The 15474-nt window shown below is 43.0% G+C and overlaps 1 protein-coding gene and 1 long non-coding RNA gene across 6 annotated transcripts in view; one reads left to right on the top strand and one right to left on the bottom strand.

Annotated features, from left to right (window-relative positions):
* The window catches only part of LOC119653696 (PDZ domain-containing protein 8), a 37130-nt gene extending 23901 nt beyond the window's left edge, over positions 1–13229 (top strand). Inside the window, exons 6-10 of one of the 5 annotated variants that reach the window (XR_005249739.1) lie at positions 4440–4779; positions 4835–4995; positions 5341–5572; positions 12194–12764; positions 12834–13229. Coding sequence is in view for 3 of the 5 variants with exons in the window: in XM_038058569.1 (XP_037914497.1) it covers positions 4440–4779; positions 4835–4995; positions 5341–5572; positions 12194–12547 (1087 nt within the window). In the remaining 2 variants the exon portion in view is untranslated. Of the gene's footprint in view, positions 1–4439; positions 4780–4834; positions 4996–5053; positions 5305–5340; positions 5573–12193 lie in introns of those variants that run through there. The other 4 variants (XR_005249740.1, XM_038058570.1, XM_038058569.1 and 1 more) reach the window with 4 other exon arrangements.
* LOC119653700 overlaps positions 1–15474 on the bottom strand; it is a 132435-nt gene that overhangs the window by 52927 nt on the left and 64034 nt on the right. The window lies entirely within an intron of this gene.

Here is a 15474-nt window from a genome sequence, read left to right as displayed (position 1 = left end):
GCTGCCACTTTCAGGGCGATATTCGGGATTCCATCTGGCCCTGGAGTCTTATTTTCAGCGAACTTCCTTGCTGCATCAAAAATTTCCTCTTCTACCACTTCAGGAATTTCGTCGGGGTTTACATGAACTTGAGGCAGATTTGTGTAGTTCACATCCTCTGGGAAGAGAGCGTCCACTATGTTTTGTAGTAATTTTGGACAGGTAATCGGTGGGGAGCGCTTGCCTTTCAGTGATGACATTACAGACCTGTAGGCGCCACCCCATGGATCAGAATCAGCTTCGGTACACATCCGCTTGAAATGTTCGGATTTGCTCTTCGTGATAGCTACTTGCAATTTTTTCCTCGCGTTCTTGTATTGCATGTGTAGCTCAACGAATTCAGGTTGATTTCTCCTGCGCTGGGAGCATCTCCTAGCTCTGAGGCAGTTTTTCCGACATTCCTCAATTTCTGAATTCCACCAGAAATTGGGATTTCGTTTTCGTAAAGCGCTTCGCCGTGGCATAGAGGCATCGCATGCCTGCTGCAATTTTTCCGCGACCTGTAAAGCTTTTTCTTGTGCGCTTCCCGATAATAATGTGTCATCTAGAAGTACCTCCTTGAACATTTCTTCATCGAATTTGTTAGTTACCCAGCTCATCGTTATTTTTTTTGGTGGCTTCACTTTAGCTTGAAAGCTCGTTGCCATAGCATACTCTATAATAACTTTTCTCGGGCAATACATCCTCTTCCTATCTTCCTCTGTCCCCGTCTCTTTGCAATTTCCCCTTAACTTAGGCAGCAACCCTCCTTATTTCTTTTCAGTTGAGTATCTCCCATCCGAATGCTCTTCCTAACCTCTTTCCCCTAAAAACCAATAAGTACATATCCTGCCTCGGCGGTATTTCACTCTTTTCGCTTTTTCCATACAAGGTCATGGGTGTCTGCAAAATCGATTATACGCTCGTCACCCTCTGTTAAGGGAAAGTCGCTATCCAAATCCTTTGCCCCCATGGCACTTATTACCATCTGCCTTTTCACCCACATGACTATTAAGGTCGCCCGCAATAATGATATAGTCATCAGCAGGCACGTTACAAGTCTTTTCATCGAGAAGTGGCCAGAAGGCATCTTTCTCGGAATCAGGTCGACCTGTCTGTGAATAGTGCGATCAGCTGATACAATGGTGAGCTTCATCACCCGATCATCAAATTGTTCGACTTCTTTAATGGCATCAGCGGCACCCTCTGAGATGGCAATGCCAACACCGTATTGAGTGTGTGGGCTACCAAAATAGAGAAATTTATAGCCATTTTTACCGCGTTCGCGTTCTATGTCGCAGTTTTTGGCACCAGACCATCAGGTTTCTTGCAGTGCGCAGACACCAAAGCGCCTTTTCCGAAGGATTCTTGCGAGTTCCTTGGTCTTTCCAATTAGAATGCCAACAGTGAGCGTGCAGACACTGCGTAAAACTTCATATCGCCCCAGGTGCAGATTAGCTAGAAAACTAGTCTGAAGGTGCACCATTGCTCTTACTCTAGGGTAATGTTAACACTATACTTTGCATAATACAGCATTCTACAATTAAATTACTAATTGCATGGAGAGATTATGTCTCATAACCCTCAAAGCCATCCGCCGGTAAACCGAGTTCACCTGCTTCCGTCTCTGAGAGTTTGCAAGCGCCTCTGCCCACACAGACGACGAGTAGAGCAGGATGGAGCCCACCACTCCGGCTAGCACCAACCTCTGTCAATGTTTCGGCCCACCAATATTTGGCAACATTTTTGCAAGTGCCGTGGTGGCAGTGGCTGCCTTTTGGCATGCATACTCTAGGTGTTCCCTAAAATTCAATTTGGTGTCAATTATTACCCCCAGGTATTTGATAGCCGGCTTTGATACGACCGTATGTCCACCGACCTCCACTTTTACAGTGTTATTTTTCCTGCGTTTCGTTATTAAGACCGCTTCCGTTGTCGCGTCCGCCAAGATCAGCCTGGTCTTTTCTAGCCAGGACTTTACCGCTCTCACTGTTTCTGTTGCGTAAACCTCCACATCTTTTGCGTGTTTTGCTGCAACAACGACAGCTAGGTCATCAGCAAAGCCGACAATCGTAGTCCCCTCTGGGACGGGAAGAGCAAGCACCCCATGATATTCCACAACAGAGGACCAAGTACCGATCCTTGTGGTACCCCGGCTGTGACAATGTACTCTTTGGGGCCCTCATCGGTCCCATACCAGAGAGTCCTCTCTGAGAGGTAGTTTTCCATCAAATTCCATAAGTATCCGGGGACACCTATGTCAGCCAATGCCGCTTTAATTCTATTCCAGTTGGCCGAGTTGAATGCGTTTTTGACATCCAACGCCACCACGGCACAACAACCGCCAGAAATCAGTGCACCTTTTGCCAGGTTTACCACCATGCCAATTGCGTCCACCGTAGAGTGGGCGCGTCGGAAACCAAACTGGCGTTCCGACAAACCATTACTGGCTTCGACGATGGGCAGGAGTCTGTTGTAGATGACTCTCTCCATCATCTTCCCCATTGTATCCAACAGGCAGATAGGACGATAAGACGCTGGGTTTCCAGGTGGCTTGCCAGGCTTCGGAAGCAACACAGACTTTTGCTTTTTCCACTGGGCAGGGAATATTCCTTCTTTTAAGCACGCCTCGAAGGTGTTGGCAAAAAGTTCGGGCCTAGTCCTCACTGCCAGTTTCAAAGCTCGGTTGGGGATGTCATCCAAACCTGGGGCCTTGTTGTCACCGAACATACCACATATTTCCCGCAGCTCCTCCACAGTTACAGGCGGTATTATGCCGTCATTTAGCTGGACAAAAATTTGCCTTCCCCTATTTTCGTGGTGAGGGAACAGAGTGGTAACAATCTGTTTCAGGAGGCGCGGACAGGTCACCTAGGGTGATTTCCGCAGCCTTTTCATCACCACTCTGTAAGCCTCGCCCCAAGGGTTTATGTCGGCATGGTCGCACAGCTGTTTGAAGCAGTTCTTTTTGCTTCTCCGAATGGCTTCCTTTAGGCGACCGTCGCCACCGGGTTTTCCCCTGAGCCTCTGGCAAAGCCCCCTTGCCCGAAAACATGCGGCTCGCAAACTTGCGATTTCGTTGTTCCACCAGTAGTTGGGTTGCCTACTGGGGAGCAATCGCCTTCTGGGCATAGTAGCATCGCATGCTTCCGTCACCCATCGAGTGATCTGGGTGGCTTTCTCTCCAGCCGTACCATTCAGGGATATGTCGGATTTGAGCACCGCGGAAAACGTGTCCCCCTCGAAAGCTTTCACTGTCCAGCCAAGCGTACTACCCGGCATTCTGCGAAATCTATTTTTCGAGCTCGATCCGCCCTTGATCTCTATGCAGATTGCCTGATGGTCGCTGTGAGTATAGTCCTCACTGACATGCCAAGCGATTCTACTGGCTAAAGTGGCACTCACGTATGTCAGGTCCACTATAGACCCCAGGCCCCTTCCCCGGAAAATGTACGGAGACCCAACATTCGCCAGTACCACGTCCAGCTCCGCGAATGCTTCGAGGAGGACACGTCCCCTGACATTAGTTATCCAGCTGCCCCATTCAAGCGCCCACGCATTGAAATCGCCTCCTATTATGATCGGCTAACGTCCTCTTGCATCCAAAACAAGAGCAGCAAGCATCCGCTCATACTCGACGAGTGTAGCGCTGGGTGGAGCATAGCAGCTGTAGATGTGGATACCCTTCACCTTCGCTCTGATGGAGCCCTCCTCCGGGTGCTCCATTATTTCCTGGAAGGCTTGTTCTCCACAAGTCCACAACGCTGCTTGGCCCATTTGGTCTTTGACCCAAACGCTACCACCGCGGTTTCGGTATGGTTCACTTAGTATGGCCACATCGATGTTTTTCTCGCGGATGGTTTGCGCGAGTAGATCCTGCGCCGCCTCGCAGTGGTTGAGGTTGATTTGTATCAACCTCATCTGCGATTTGTGCTAAGGGCTCTCCTGTATTCCGGGCACCTGCTGCTGCCCGCAATGTGCCGATGGTCCACACCCTCCTTTCCTTTGCACAGTAGACAATTTGGGTCAGCTCCGCAGTCCTTGCTGATATGGCCTTCCACTCCACATCTCCTGCATTGCTTTGACCTGTCATTTGGGTTAGTGCATGACTTCGCAATGTGACCAAAGCCAAGGCATCTAAAACACCGTTTTAACGCCATCTGTTCCCTAAGGCGACACATAACCCAGCCTATTCTCACTCTCCCTGCTGCTAACAGTTTGAGTGCGTTCTCCACTGGTAGGCTGATGATGGCTTCTGATTTTTCTGTAAGCTAGTGATTCCTAATTGCTGAATATTATTATAGATATTATCGACGTAAGTAGGTCCTCTCCTTCTGGTACATCAAATGTCAAAAAATATCGTAAATACTTGCAATCTTAAGGTATAACATGGTTACAACTCTACAATTTCACCTTTTCAGAAGTTCAACTGACAAACTCGAAGAATCAGATCGTGCTGAGCCAAGCGGTCCTAAATCGCATAATTTTATTCGAACCCACTTTCACCGAACCACCCAATGCGACTATTGTGGAAAGAAGATTTGGCTAAAGGACGCTGTTCAGTGTCGAGACTGTTCGATGTGCTGTCACAAAAAATGCATAACAAAATGCCAAAATTCTACCGTCTGTGGCCCTGTTGATTGTTCCAGCAATACATCATCAGGTTCAGGTACTGGATCCACAATATCCACTTCTCAGCCAGAGTTCCGAGTGACCCAGGCGCCTCACAGTGACGATGCAGAATCTGAAGATGGAGATGAGGTACCTTTCTAGTTCCGTTCCGATTAAGACCATTATTTTACAAATATTTTGAAAGGTGCAACCGAAACTGGAAGGACATCGACAAAGCTTTAGTGATCTCCTAGCACAAGGTCTGAAGCGAGTTAATTCTGCCAACAACTTAGCTATTCCAGGGATAGTCTCGTCGCTGAGTCAAAACAGTCGCAGCCTGCCACCCAGTCCACAACACACCCCCAGGTAAAGGCCATGCTTTCTATTCCACATAATATAAAGTAACTGAACTGCTTTTTAACAGTTGCGCAAAAATTTATTTCCGTGCTTGAATTCATTTTATTTAGCGTCAACATAAGAACACGCACATGCTTTCCAGTTATTCTAATTAAACTTTCTTTTCAAGAATTCTTTTCTATACGTAAACGAATTACTTACATTGAATTGTATCCAAAAATTGTTTTTTCTTTTGGCTTATTCATTCGTTCGATTATTGCTCGTTCGTTGATTCGTTCGCTCGTTGTCGAAATGTATCGAAAAATCAAAAAAAAAAAAAAATATGACCTTAAATTGGATTCCGTGCGAAATTAGAAAACAATCTCTTGTTAATCAAAGCACGAACCCCTTTGTGACGGTTACGCAAAGATTAGAAATGATACCAGACGACGTGTTGGATCTAACAAAGGAGCAAATAGCTAGCATAACGGAATCCTTAATTGAATATTCAAAGGCGGAGGATATGATGAGCTTAGCGAAGAGTTCGAGTAAAGGATTGTATGCCGATTTGGAGCCAAACGAACGAGTCGAAAGGATAAACAAATTGGTAAGTTTAATTTTTTCTTTAATTTTTATTAATTAATAAAGCTATAATACATATCTTGAGAGGTTGAGACACGTATTAGAAATTTGAAGGGCGGTTAAAAATGGCATTGGCCGCTTGGCTCAATTGAAAGGACCCACTAGATAAGAGAGTGACTACCTGTGTGGAGGACTACTCTACCTTATCTCTCGAAAAGACGGTCATACCTTCTGTAGAAAATGGGAATTCGATAGTAGTCCACAGAAATTCATAGAAAACGAGGAAAAGCCAATATGATATCCTTTTCTCTACACACACATAATGTGGTGATTAATGTACGATCCTAATATGAGTGCCAGGTTATCCGAGCATCATTGAAAATGAAGAGACCGATAAATTAGTTGGGCAAAGTTTTAGAACGGAGAACCAAAGCCTGCGTTTGACCCATCAGAATGACGAAATCGGAAAGATTTATGCAACTTAAGGAGACAAATTGACCTTCTCCTGGTAAACGCAAACCTGTACAAGAAAATATAAGGCCGTGGAATTCTTACTGCCTTTCAATAAAATAGACAAGAGACTCCAAGTAGAGTTGCTAACCATTGCTTCCTAAACTATGGTGAAAAAATCGGATCGATAGGCTCGCTCTCGGTAGGTAATAGAATGCATGAAGGGCAGACACGGTCCTACATTTAATGTGCAGTTCCTGGACTTCTTAGACCTAAGACGGTATATTGATGATGACAAGTCAGATCGATCCTTAACCTTCCTGTTATCTCTCCTCCAGCTATCTTAATCTGGCAACCTTGCCCATCGACAATTAAATACTCCCACCTTTTCCATACCTTTCCCCAATAGTAGATTTTCAAGGAAGATATGAATCTTTTCTTTCGACATCTGCGTCAATGTCCTGATTTCACATCCGCATATATAAAAGTACAGTCCGTATTAGTATATGATAGATGCTCAGCTTTTTTTCTCTTTGGACCTTCCTTGACTTTAGTACAGGGACGATAGCCGTGATTCGTCATTGACTTCATAATGCTCATTGCCCTCCTCAGTCAGTGTTTCTATTGCGTGGATAGGTAAAGCGGCCTACTTCTTCGAAATTGTGTTTGCCCATTGCTCCGTTCTGCCTCATTCATTTCTTTTTGGACTTTTTGTCCAATAAATATTGACTCTCCAACTTTCCATTTTCCTTTTCTCCGGGGTTCTGATAAGACCATAATATTCAGATGGTCTACGTACCCCACCAATTTTGCAATCTGACCCGCAATCAAATGGGGTACCTTCCCCATGACGAAATCAAGCACCAGATTGAAAATCGTGGGAGCAAGACTACTTTCGTGTTTGATTTCTGATTTCATTCGGGGGCATTTTGTGTCAATTTATTTTGGACTTTCACTTAGTTCTCATTGTTCTCCATAGTGATTTCTCATACCGGGGTAGTTTTGCTAGAATTCTTCCTTCGATCACTATTCTCTATACTGTCTACAAATTCGACTAGTGAGCTCTATTGCATCACATTTTAGGAGTTCATAGTATTGGCATCTTATAGCTATAGCTTCTTAGCACTCCGGCCGTGGTGGCCCATTGTACTCGACGCCTCCATCTAACGGAATATCCGATTCGTTAATGTATCGCAGTATTTCTGTTAGTGGATATGATACTACTCGTTGTAACTTGAGCACATCGGCACCGAAGATCTGATGTCTGATGTGTCCATGGGGGCATTCACATAGAAAATGCTCCGTGGATTCCGCTTCCTCATTACAGGAGGGACACGGTCTACGACTGGTGTTTTATGGTCTGTCAGAATGCCTACAATACTCCTGCAAGTCCTCCTGCTTTTGCGGTATGCATGTTTGGTTCTGACAGGAAAAGTTTTGTGTGTCTAGCAGCATTTAGCTCTGCCACCTGTCATTGCGAGAAACTTGTTCCCAGTATTTGAAGACAGCCTTTCAACAGTCAATCATCTAGTTTGCCGCCCTTAGGCATATTTTCCCAAAGGAAAAGCCCACTTCTCGTTTTTATTCGAGGGGTAGACTCCGACTCCAGAGCCCTGTTTTGTTTTTGATCCATCGGTGTAGACTTCCGTATAAGGCGCGACGCATTCCTCTGGGACTTCCCAGCTCTCTATACGTTTCAAGGTACCCGAGGATTAGAAGGCATTGTAAGAACTAGATTCAGTACTCCCAGTAACTCTTCAAATGTTCTATGCCCCCCCCCCCCCCCCCACGTCCGCTGTTTCCCAATAGATCTAATCGAATTGTCTATGAGCTGCTTTCATTGCAGCGCTTTGAATAAATGTATTCAGGGGTTCCAATTTGAATAATGCATTTAGAGGAAGTACCCATACACCAGTATCAGATGAGGAGGCAATCCATCAAAGATTTTCCCCCCTCATTGTACAAGTTTTAAGACCCTCCCAGTGAAAACCCAGATGATCCGTACGGAAGATGCATGCTTTTGGAAATAACATGTGAGGGAAAAAAATATCAAAAACTGGACCCTCCTTTACGAAGCTAGCAAAGAAGCGGGTAATGGGGGTTTCGCTTAGTCCACAACGGGTTACTAGTAGACCTGACCACCACGTTCTGTGTTTGAATAGCCATGCACTCTGTCATGACAGTATCCCAGTTGGTGGAGTTGACCTCAAAGGGAGATCTATCTCAAAATCCTAAAAAAATTCCAAAACTTACCTTATTGAAACTCCATTGAAGTGTTCCGTTGACATGTGCTTCCACGTCTCCGTGTTATTACTAATGGTGCAAAACGTGGAGCGCTACGTTCGTAAGGTTCCGGATAAGTGAACCAATGTAAGGTAGCCCCCTCCAGGCCAGTTGCCAGTTGCAACTCGGTTGATGTTTTTTCCCGACTAATAATAACCTATGTGGGGGAGTTTTTGCTGTGCACAGGTTATTAACAAATTTATAGGTTGAAATAGCATTTTGGCCGTCTGTGAGTTTCGCGGATTGTTTGTGGAATTAAAAAGAAAAATACGAAAAGAATAGTCCGCAAGCTTTACCCGTTTTCTGTCCTCAAATCAGGATTATACATGGTTTTCCCTTTTATCGCGCCGCGCCTGTAGCAGACAGACATGACGATGGACATAGTACTTGTAACTTTTAGGGACTTAGCGATAGGTTCAGATCTGATCATTTGTACGGACTTAAGGACAGATGTGGACCTGACCAAATATAACGATGATAACTTGTTTCTATGATGTCAGTCTCCACCATTTAATACTACCTCATGTCTGCACTATTATCGCATCATGAGATCTGGCTTTTGATGGCACATCGATATCTTTGCCCATTAACCCGTTTCTGTTCGACATCGCAGCACCGACTTACTCAACTCTACCCTACCTGTTGTGTACATGTTCACATCCTGTTCATTGGTAGAGAAGCAGATAGTTATCGGGATTACCATCAGTTTATCAGACAAATCGAGTGGACCTTTTTTCGTGCGTTTTTTCACCGGCAGTTCTGGGATATCCTCAAACCGATGTGAGGCCGTACTCAAGGTACACGCAAAGATTTCAACAGCTACTTTAAAGTTGTGAGTTCACTAATTGATCAGCTAAAAAAATCCTTAATTAAAAAAGGCGTTGATAGTGTCGCTACATCGTGAAAAGCCAACATTCAACGACAGGGTCTCTAGTTTTCGGCCAAGACAAGCGAAGATTTAGAGAAGCGTCTCTCTCGAGCAGGCACTCTAACCAATTGTATGACTACTCTACTGAATCTGGATTGGAGATGAAAATGCAGAGGCAGTGCCTCATTATTATCTGAGGCAAAAAATGCATCGTGAATCTTCCCTCTTAATCACCGCGCTAACGTCTTGAGTTCCACGGCTCCACGCGCACCTTCGAGCTGACATTTTTATTATTTTGGCATGTTGGTAAGTACACTGCGGCCACCAGACGATCTGAATAAAACTCAAAGGAAAATCGAGCTCGTAAGGGAATTCTCTCAAGATGTACGCTGGACTTTTCGGGTAAACGACGAAGGGTTTTACATGTTTCACGTGACGCTCAAATCCGATATATTTCTGCGTTCCATATCCTTTAATTATAAAAGAACTTTGGGGAAATATGCAATAGGGTCCCAGGTTTGGATGACATCTAGTCCCGGCCTATTCACTAATACTTACGAGGGATGCCTAAAGGGGGTAGAATTCTCTGTCCAGTGGAAAGAAGAAAAATTGGAGTTGCTCCCTAAACCCGAAAACCCATCAGGAGATTGGGCATCACATCACCCAATGTGATGCAATGGGTATAATGGTAGAGCGAGTCATCTACAACAAATCGCTACCGATTGTCGAAAACAGCAATAGCCAATCCTAACGCCGACTTTCAAATACATGCGCACCTAGTCCAAGAATGTTGCTTGGCCAAAATACACCGCGAGATTGCTTATAGCTAGAGTGCAACAGAAACCAAAGGAAGTAAGCTTGATTTACCATCTGATAGCTCTAAGAACCTGCGGCGCTTTTAGAATCACATCCGATAAGATAACGCCAATGTTGATGGACATAACCCCAATCAACATTGTGACGCAACAAATGAATATGCTGTGCTAGGTATAGATCTTTGCGCAGAAAGCAGGAATGTAACAACGTGGAGCTCTAGCAACGCAAAAAGGGGCGAGTCCTCGAATGGTCGGCAGACACCGGTGAATCGCTTCATCGGAAAAAGCACATTACCAAGCTTCTCACAGGAGGAACCTAGACGAAGCGCTGAAGATGACCATGAGCACGGAAAATATATTTGGAAGAAAGTACACATCGAGATTCACAACAAGAAATAACTTACAATTGTCTTCGTTATTGTAAAAATAGAAGAAGCAAGAAGGGGGGAAGCTGAGGAGGGCAAAAGCAAACGGAGCTAAAACTAAACTCTCTCAGCGAATTAATATCTAAATTGTGGCAGCTAAACTAGAGCGAATGTGTCTTTTTAAAATGTTAGCGCTCCCGCTACCCCAAATCAATGAGTATTGACTAAGCGATAAATGAACACGTGTTATACTAGATATATTTTTTAGAGGGGAATGACACTATAATCCCGAGTTGGCTTTTAAATAACCTAGCCTCGTGGCAAAAATAGATAGATATTGTCGATCGTTCAAATCTTCCTGCTCCGTAACCCAGAAAAGTTGTCAACTAGTTTCGAAAACCAAAAAAAAAAACATCACTTGACCGAACACATGAAACTGAATAAAAGAGAATAAGTTGAAATCTAGGCGTAGTCTTAGGCATTTTCTTTGGCATCTGGCAACTTAAAATTTGATATGTTCAACTCCACCTGTGCGATTGAACCGCATTTCCTTGTACACACAAATACAACAACTATAAGGGATCATTTATAAAAAGTCGTCTGGCAAGTCTCACAAAAGTGCAACCCTTTGAACTGTTGAATGTCATCAGTCTCCAGGTTTGAAACTGAGAGCCTGATGATATATGAAAGGACTCGACCAGACCTTCCATTGCAAACGTTAGTTTTGACAATCGTCACAAGGAAGTAAGTGATAGCGGAAAAGTATGCATCTACTACTAATTCTCAGAAAGTACTGAGCTATACATTCTGTGAAAATTTAATAATCGCATTTTCCTAAACCTGCAATTTTGCTAGAAAACCTCCCTTATGTTAATTCTAATACTCTAGATCTCCGGTAATATTAGCTATAACATAGAGCACAATACTGGAAAGTTTGATGAGAATCTTACTATCATTAACAACGTAATGGTTCCTCAAAGCTTTTCAAGTAAATTTAGGAGCCATTTTCTCGAAAAATAGTGGAGGTAGTTGAAGCACATTGCCCAGGAAGCGGTAATGAAGGTACATGGGTGTGGCTGACGCTCCGTGCTCGATTTTGACAAATAAATATGCCTTTGAATCATGATTCTCCCGACGCAACCAATACCCTCCTTGCCTTACTTATGCATAGTATCCTTTAGCCTTTCCCTAGGTAGCACTATGGAGTCTAGCTTCCACAGTTTGATTGACACAAAAATGCAAGAAACTTCTGTTAGGTTAGGATAATCTTTCCAAACAGGATGCAGTACTTATGGCAAAAAAAGTTACTTACCAGATGGGCTGAAAAGTTCGCAGGCTAGGAGATAAAACTCTGCTCTCGTGTTTAACAAAAGTTAACCTCATAGGGCCTTCTGATTCCTTAGAAAAATCGTTTCATAAATTTGTCCACACTAAATCACTTTGATCTGACCAAAACAATTTGTCTGTGTCCAAATAGCTAAGTGGTTAGAACACAAGGCTGTCGTACAAAATGTCGCGGTTCAAATCTCATTGGTGGCATTGGAATTTGTATCGTGATTTGACGTCGGATACCAGTCGACTCAGCTGGGAATGAGTACCTGAGTCAAATCAGGGTAATAAGCTTGGGCGAAGGCAATGCTGACCATATTGCCTCCTATAAGGTACTGTAACCCTGCAGTGCACCGTTGTGGTTTTCAATGAAGTGCTCTAACATACTTTAAGGCCCTGATCCAATTAGATTGTTGCGCCAACGATAATTAATATTATTATAAAACAATTTAATAATTTCCTTTGTTCCAACCGAAGATAAACCAAAAAGTAATTTCATCCAATATGTTTCTAAATTTACTAAATTCATTCCACAGCTTACTAAACTCCGTCTAGCACTAGATAGTGAAACGCATGCCCACTCAAATCTTGTAGCTGGGCCAGAAATCAGCAGCACATCGAAAACCACTGAAACATCGTCACCCAGGAATGAAGCACCTAAAACGTCGAGTGAAGTGAATATCTTTCTACAGACCAAGCCACCACCATCGGCAAATTCAACACAAGACGAAGATCCAAACCGGAAGAAAAGCCTAAAAGAAGTTGAACACGAGATGGCACGTCGAGCTATTCTCATCGCACAATCTGAGGAGCGCGTTCATGCTTTGAGCGTAATCATGCTGTATCTGTGCACCGGATTACAGCACGCGCAAGGTGTAGCAAGCCAGTAAGATGTTTCAGAAGCACGTATCGGAATTGATAGAAAAATTTAAAGTTATTTAACGACAAAATGGTAATTCCTTCACTAAAACTGATAGGTTACAACTACATATTCTTCGAGAAAGTGAGTCTAATCGTATTTTATCCTAAGGAAGCAGTAGTCTAGTGATTCTCCGTTACAAAACTGATCAGTTTCATAATCACGCAAATCTAAATTTTTCGCTTGAGGTAGATATTTTCATGGCCTCGCACCTTAACTTAAAGACAAACAGATCTTTCTATCTATTTTTCCAATAGAACTATCTACGTTTTGTTTTGAATGGCAAACACCAAAAGGAAAAAGATATAACGTTCCACTTGTAACGGACATTTGAAATTTTAGAGAGAATATCACATTTTAACTACTATAATACATGGGAAATTTTTATCTAAATGAAAAGATATGTAATTGTTTGATAAAATGTTGCCTTTTCATATCAATTATTTGTGCCGATTATATAACTATTTTAGTAATTCAGATAGTTTGAATTTCAATTCACAAAAAAAGCATAAAGAAAATGATACAATGAAATTTTAAATACAAAGAAAATTTTAAAATATTTAAATAAAGCATAATGTGAAGAAGTACTGAATGTTCCATTCCATAATAAGATATAATATTATTATGAGACAGAAGACAAAATATACAAAATCAGAGAATATACTGACAATTTTTTTATTAGCATTCAAGGTATATAGTATATTCTTAGCTAGCAGAAAATATTATCGAACACGAACACCTAATCATCCTTCTACTGAAAAACTAATCAAATTTCAACTAAATGACAGCATCATAAGCCGCTGCACTGTTTTTTAAGGTTTTGTGTAAGCACAAAACCTTATTAAAATCGGTTTACTGTCTGTCTGTCCGTCACACGCATTTTTCTCGGAGACGGTTAAAGCGATTGGCACCAAATTTGGTTGAAAGGTGGGAACTGTGAACGCTCACGGATATAGTGAGTTACATCCGTTTACGTCGAATTTAAGGGGGGGGGGGTCCCCATACATTCAAAAGGGGGGTGTAAATTTTTTTTCATCAAATATAGTCAAATATAGGGGTATCAAATTAAAGGTCTCGGTTAGTACTTTTCGAAGCCGGTCTTAGTTTTGACATTTGTTGAAAAGGTGGGGAGTGCGGGGGGTTGAAAGTGGTTATTTTTTAAACGAACCCATTCTCAGAAACTACTCAACCGAAAAATCTGAAAAAAATCAGGGGTCTACCACTATATGGTGCCTAGGCTCCGAAATACCCTCCATACCGATACCTGTTAAAATAAAGTTAATAATAGTGCATTACTAGATTTTTTAGTAATTGACAGGAAAACCCCCTTAAGTTCACTCTAGAATCACGAATTGCAGCAATGTAGGCCACAGTATAGAGCATGATTCTACCAAATTTAGTGAAAATCACACTATTACTAACAAAGTTATACTAGGTCAAAACTGTCGCTTCTCTGCAAATTCAAGACTATGAATATAAATATTACTTGAAAGTGGACATTTTTTTTGGTCAGGTAGTTTACGCACTAAGTGTTGAACTCCCACAACGGTAAACCATTAAACTGCCAACTAAACAAACTCCTGTCATCAAAGAACTACCCTGGAACCGATTATCATATGACTTCGGGCTAGTCATTCCACTCTCTCACCGCAAGGTACCTTCAAGTCAGTAAATCCCTTTCACCAATGAGAGCGAACTGAGGAAAGGAAATTGTTAGTTCAACCGATCCTCCCATCTGTCAAGCTCAATCTTCTTTGCAAGAAAAAAAAATCCGAACTTAATGTGCAATATGGCTCCATTTGTCAGCGCCGTCAGCATCTCTCTAACAGTGTTACCTGAAGAACATGCATAGATTTGGTAACGATTCCCGTCCCACCTGCAAAAATTTGCCTCTTGACTCATTTTCCCAAAAGAGCTGCTCATTCAGTGAATGTCGCCATTCTTCATAAGCAATCACCTCTCTTGCGCTTCTTAACAAAAAGGGCGTATGGATAATATAGTAGGTAAGCGCTATCCGCAAATTCCGGAGTTTTGCGCTTGCATAAGACGTTAGAATGCACCTCATTGCTAAAAGGTGATTCGCATCCACCTCTTCTACCAAAATACAATCAGCGGATTTCACCCCTGTAAAACTGAACTGCCTTAGGGACAAAACCACTCCACCTTCCCGACTGTGACAAACATACAGAGTGGTTGGTATGCAAATGGCTTTACTGGCGCGGCGTCTTCCAATGACAAAAATACCATCCTTCGTTGAATGCGCTGAGCAGTCGGTTTGGACGATGGTGAAACACTGATTTGTGTAACCCTGCCAGAATGGTGTCGAAATTCATTTTTCATAGAGAATGTTGCCCCTTCCAGCTCTTTCATGGTAAAAAGTGAGCAATCATCAGTGCCCTCCAAACTGTTTACCTCAACATGAATGGGATGCGCAGGAAATAATGCCTATACAACGCAGCTCATCAATTCGGCAGTAAGTGAATTGGGTATCCGTAAAACAGTGATTTTTCTGGTGACTAGTTAATAACCAAGCCCCCAAGGAATGCCATACAGCTCGTTGACTAACTGTTGCCAGCAGAGATTTGCTTTTGTTCATCGCACTGAAGTCTCCTTTTATCTAATCTGTATTTAGTCATTCTTTGTGCATGCCTCCAACCGGTCATTTCACACTACTGTTGTTGGGCAATTTTGATCGTCCACCAATAAATAGAAGGCTGGTCTGGCCTGGTACTCTCCTGCCGCCGTTATCATATTCTTAACTCACTTGACGACAGTGTCCGGTTGAATCCCTCCACCGCCCGAAGTATCCTCTAGTGTAGCTCTGGTTGTTCCATGAACTCCGATGAATCTCCCGCAGAAAAAGGTCAGACTGGCAGTTCACGGGGTCCCACACAGCCT

This window comes from Hermetia illucens, chromosome 4 (genome assembly GCF_905115235.1).
Source record: "Hermetia illucens chromosome 4, iHerIll2.2.curated.20191125, whole genome shotgun sequence".
NCBI lineage: Eukaryota > Metazoa > Arthropoda > Insecta > Diptera > Stratiomyidae > Hermetia > Hermetia illucens.
This window is presented reverse-complemented; position numbering and strand designations above follow the sequence as displayed.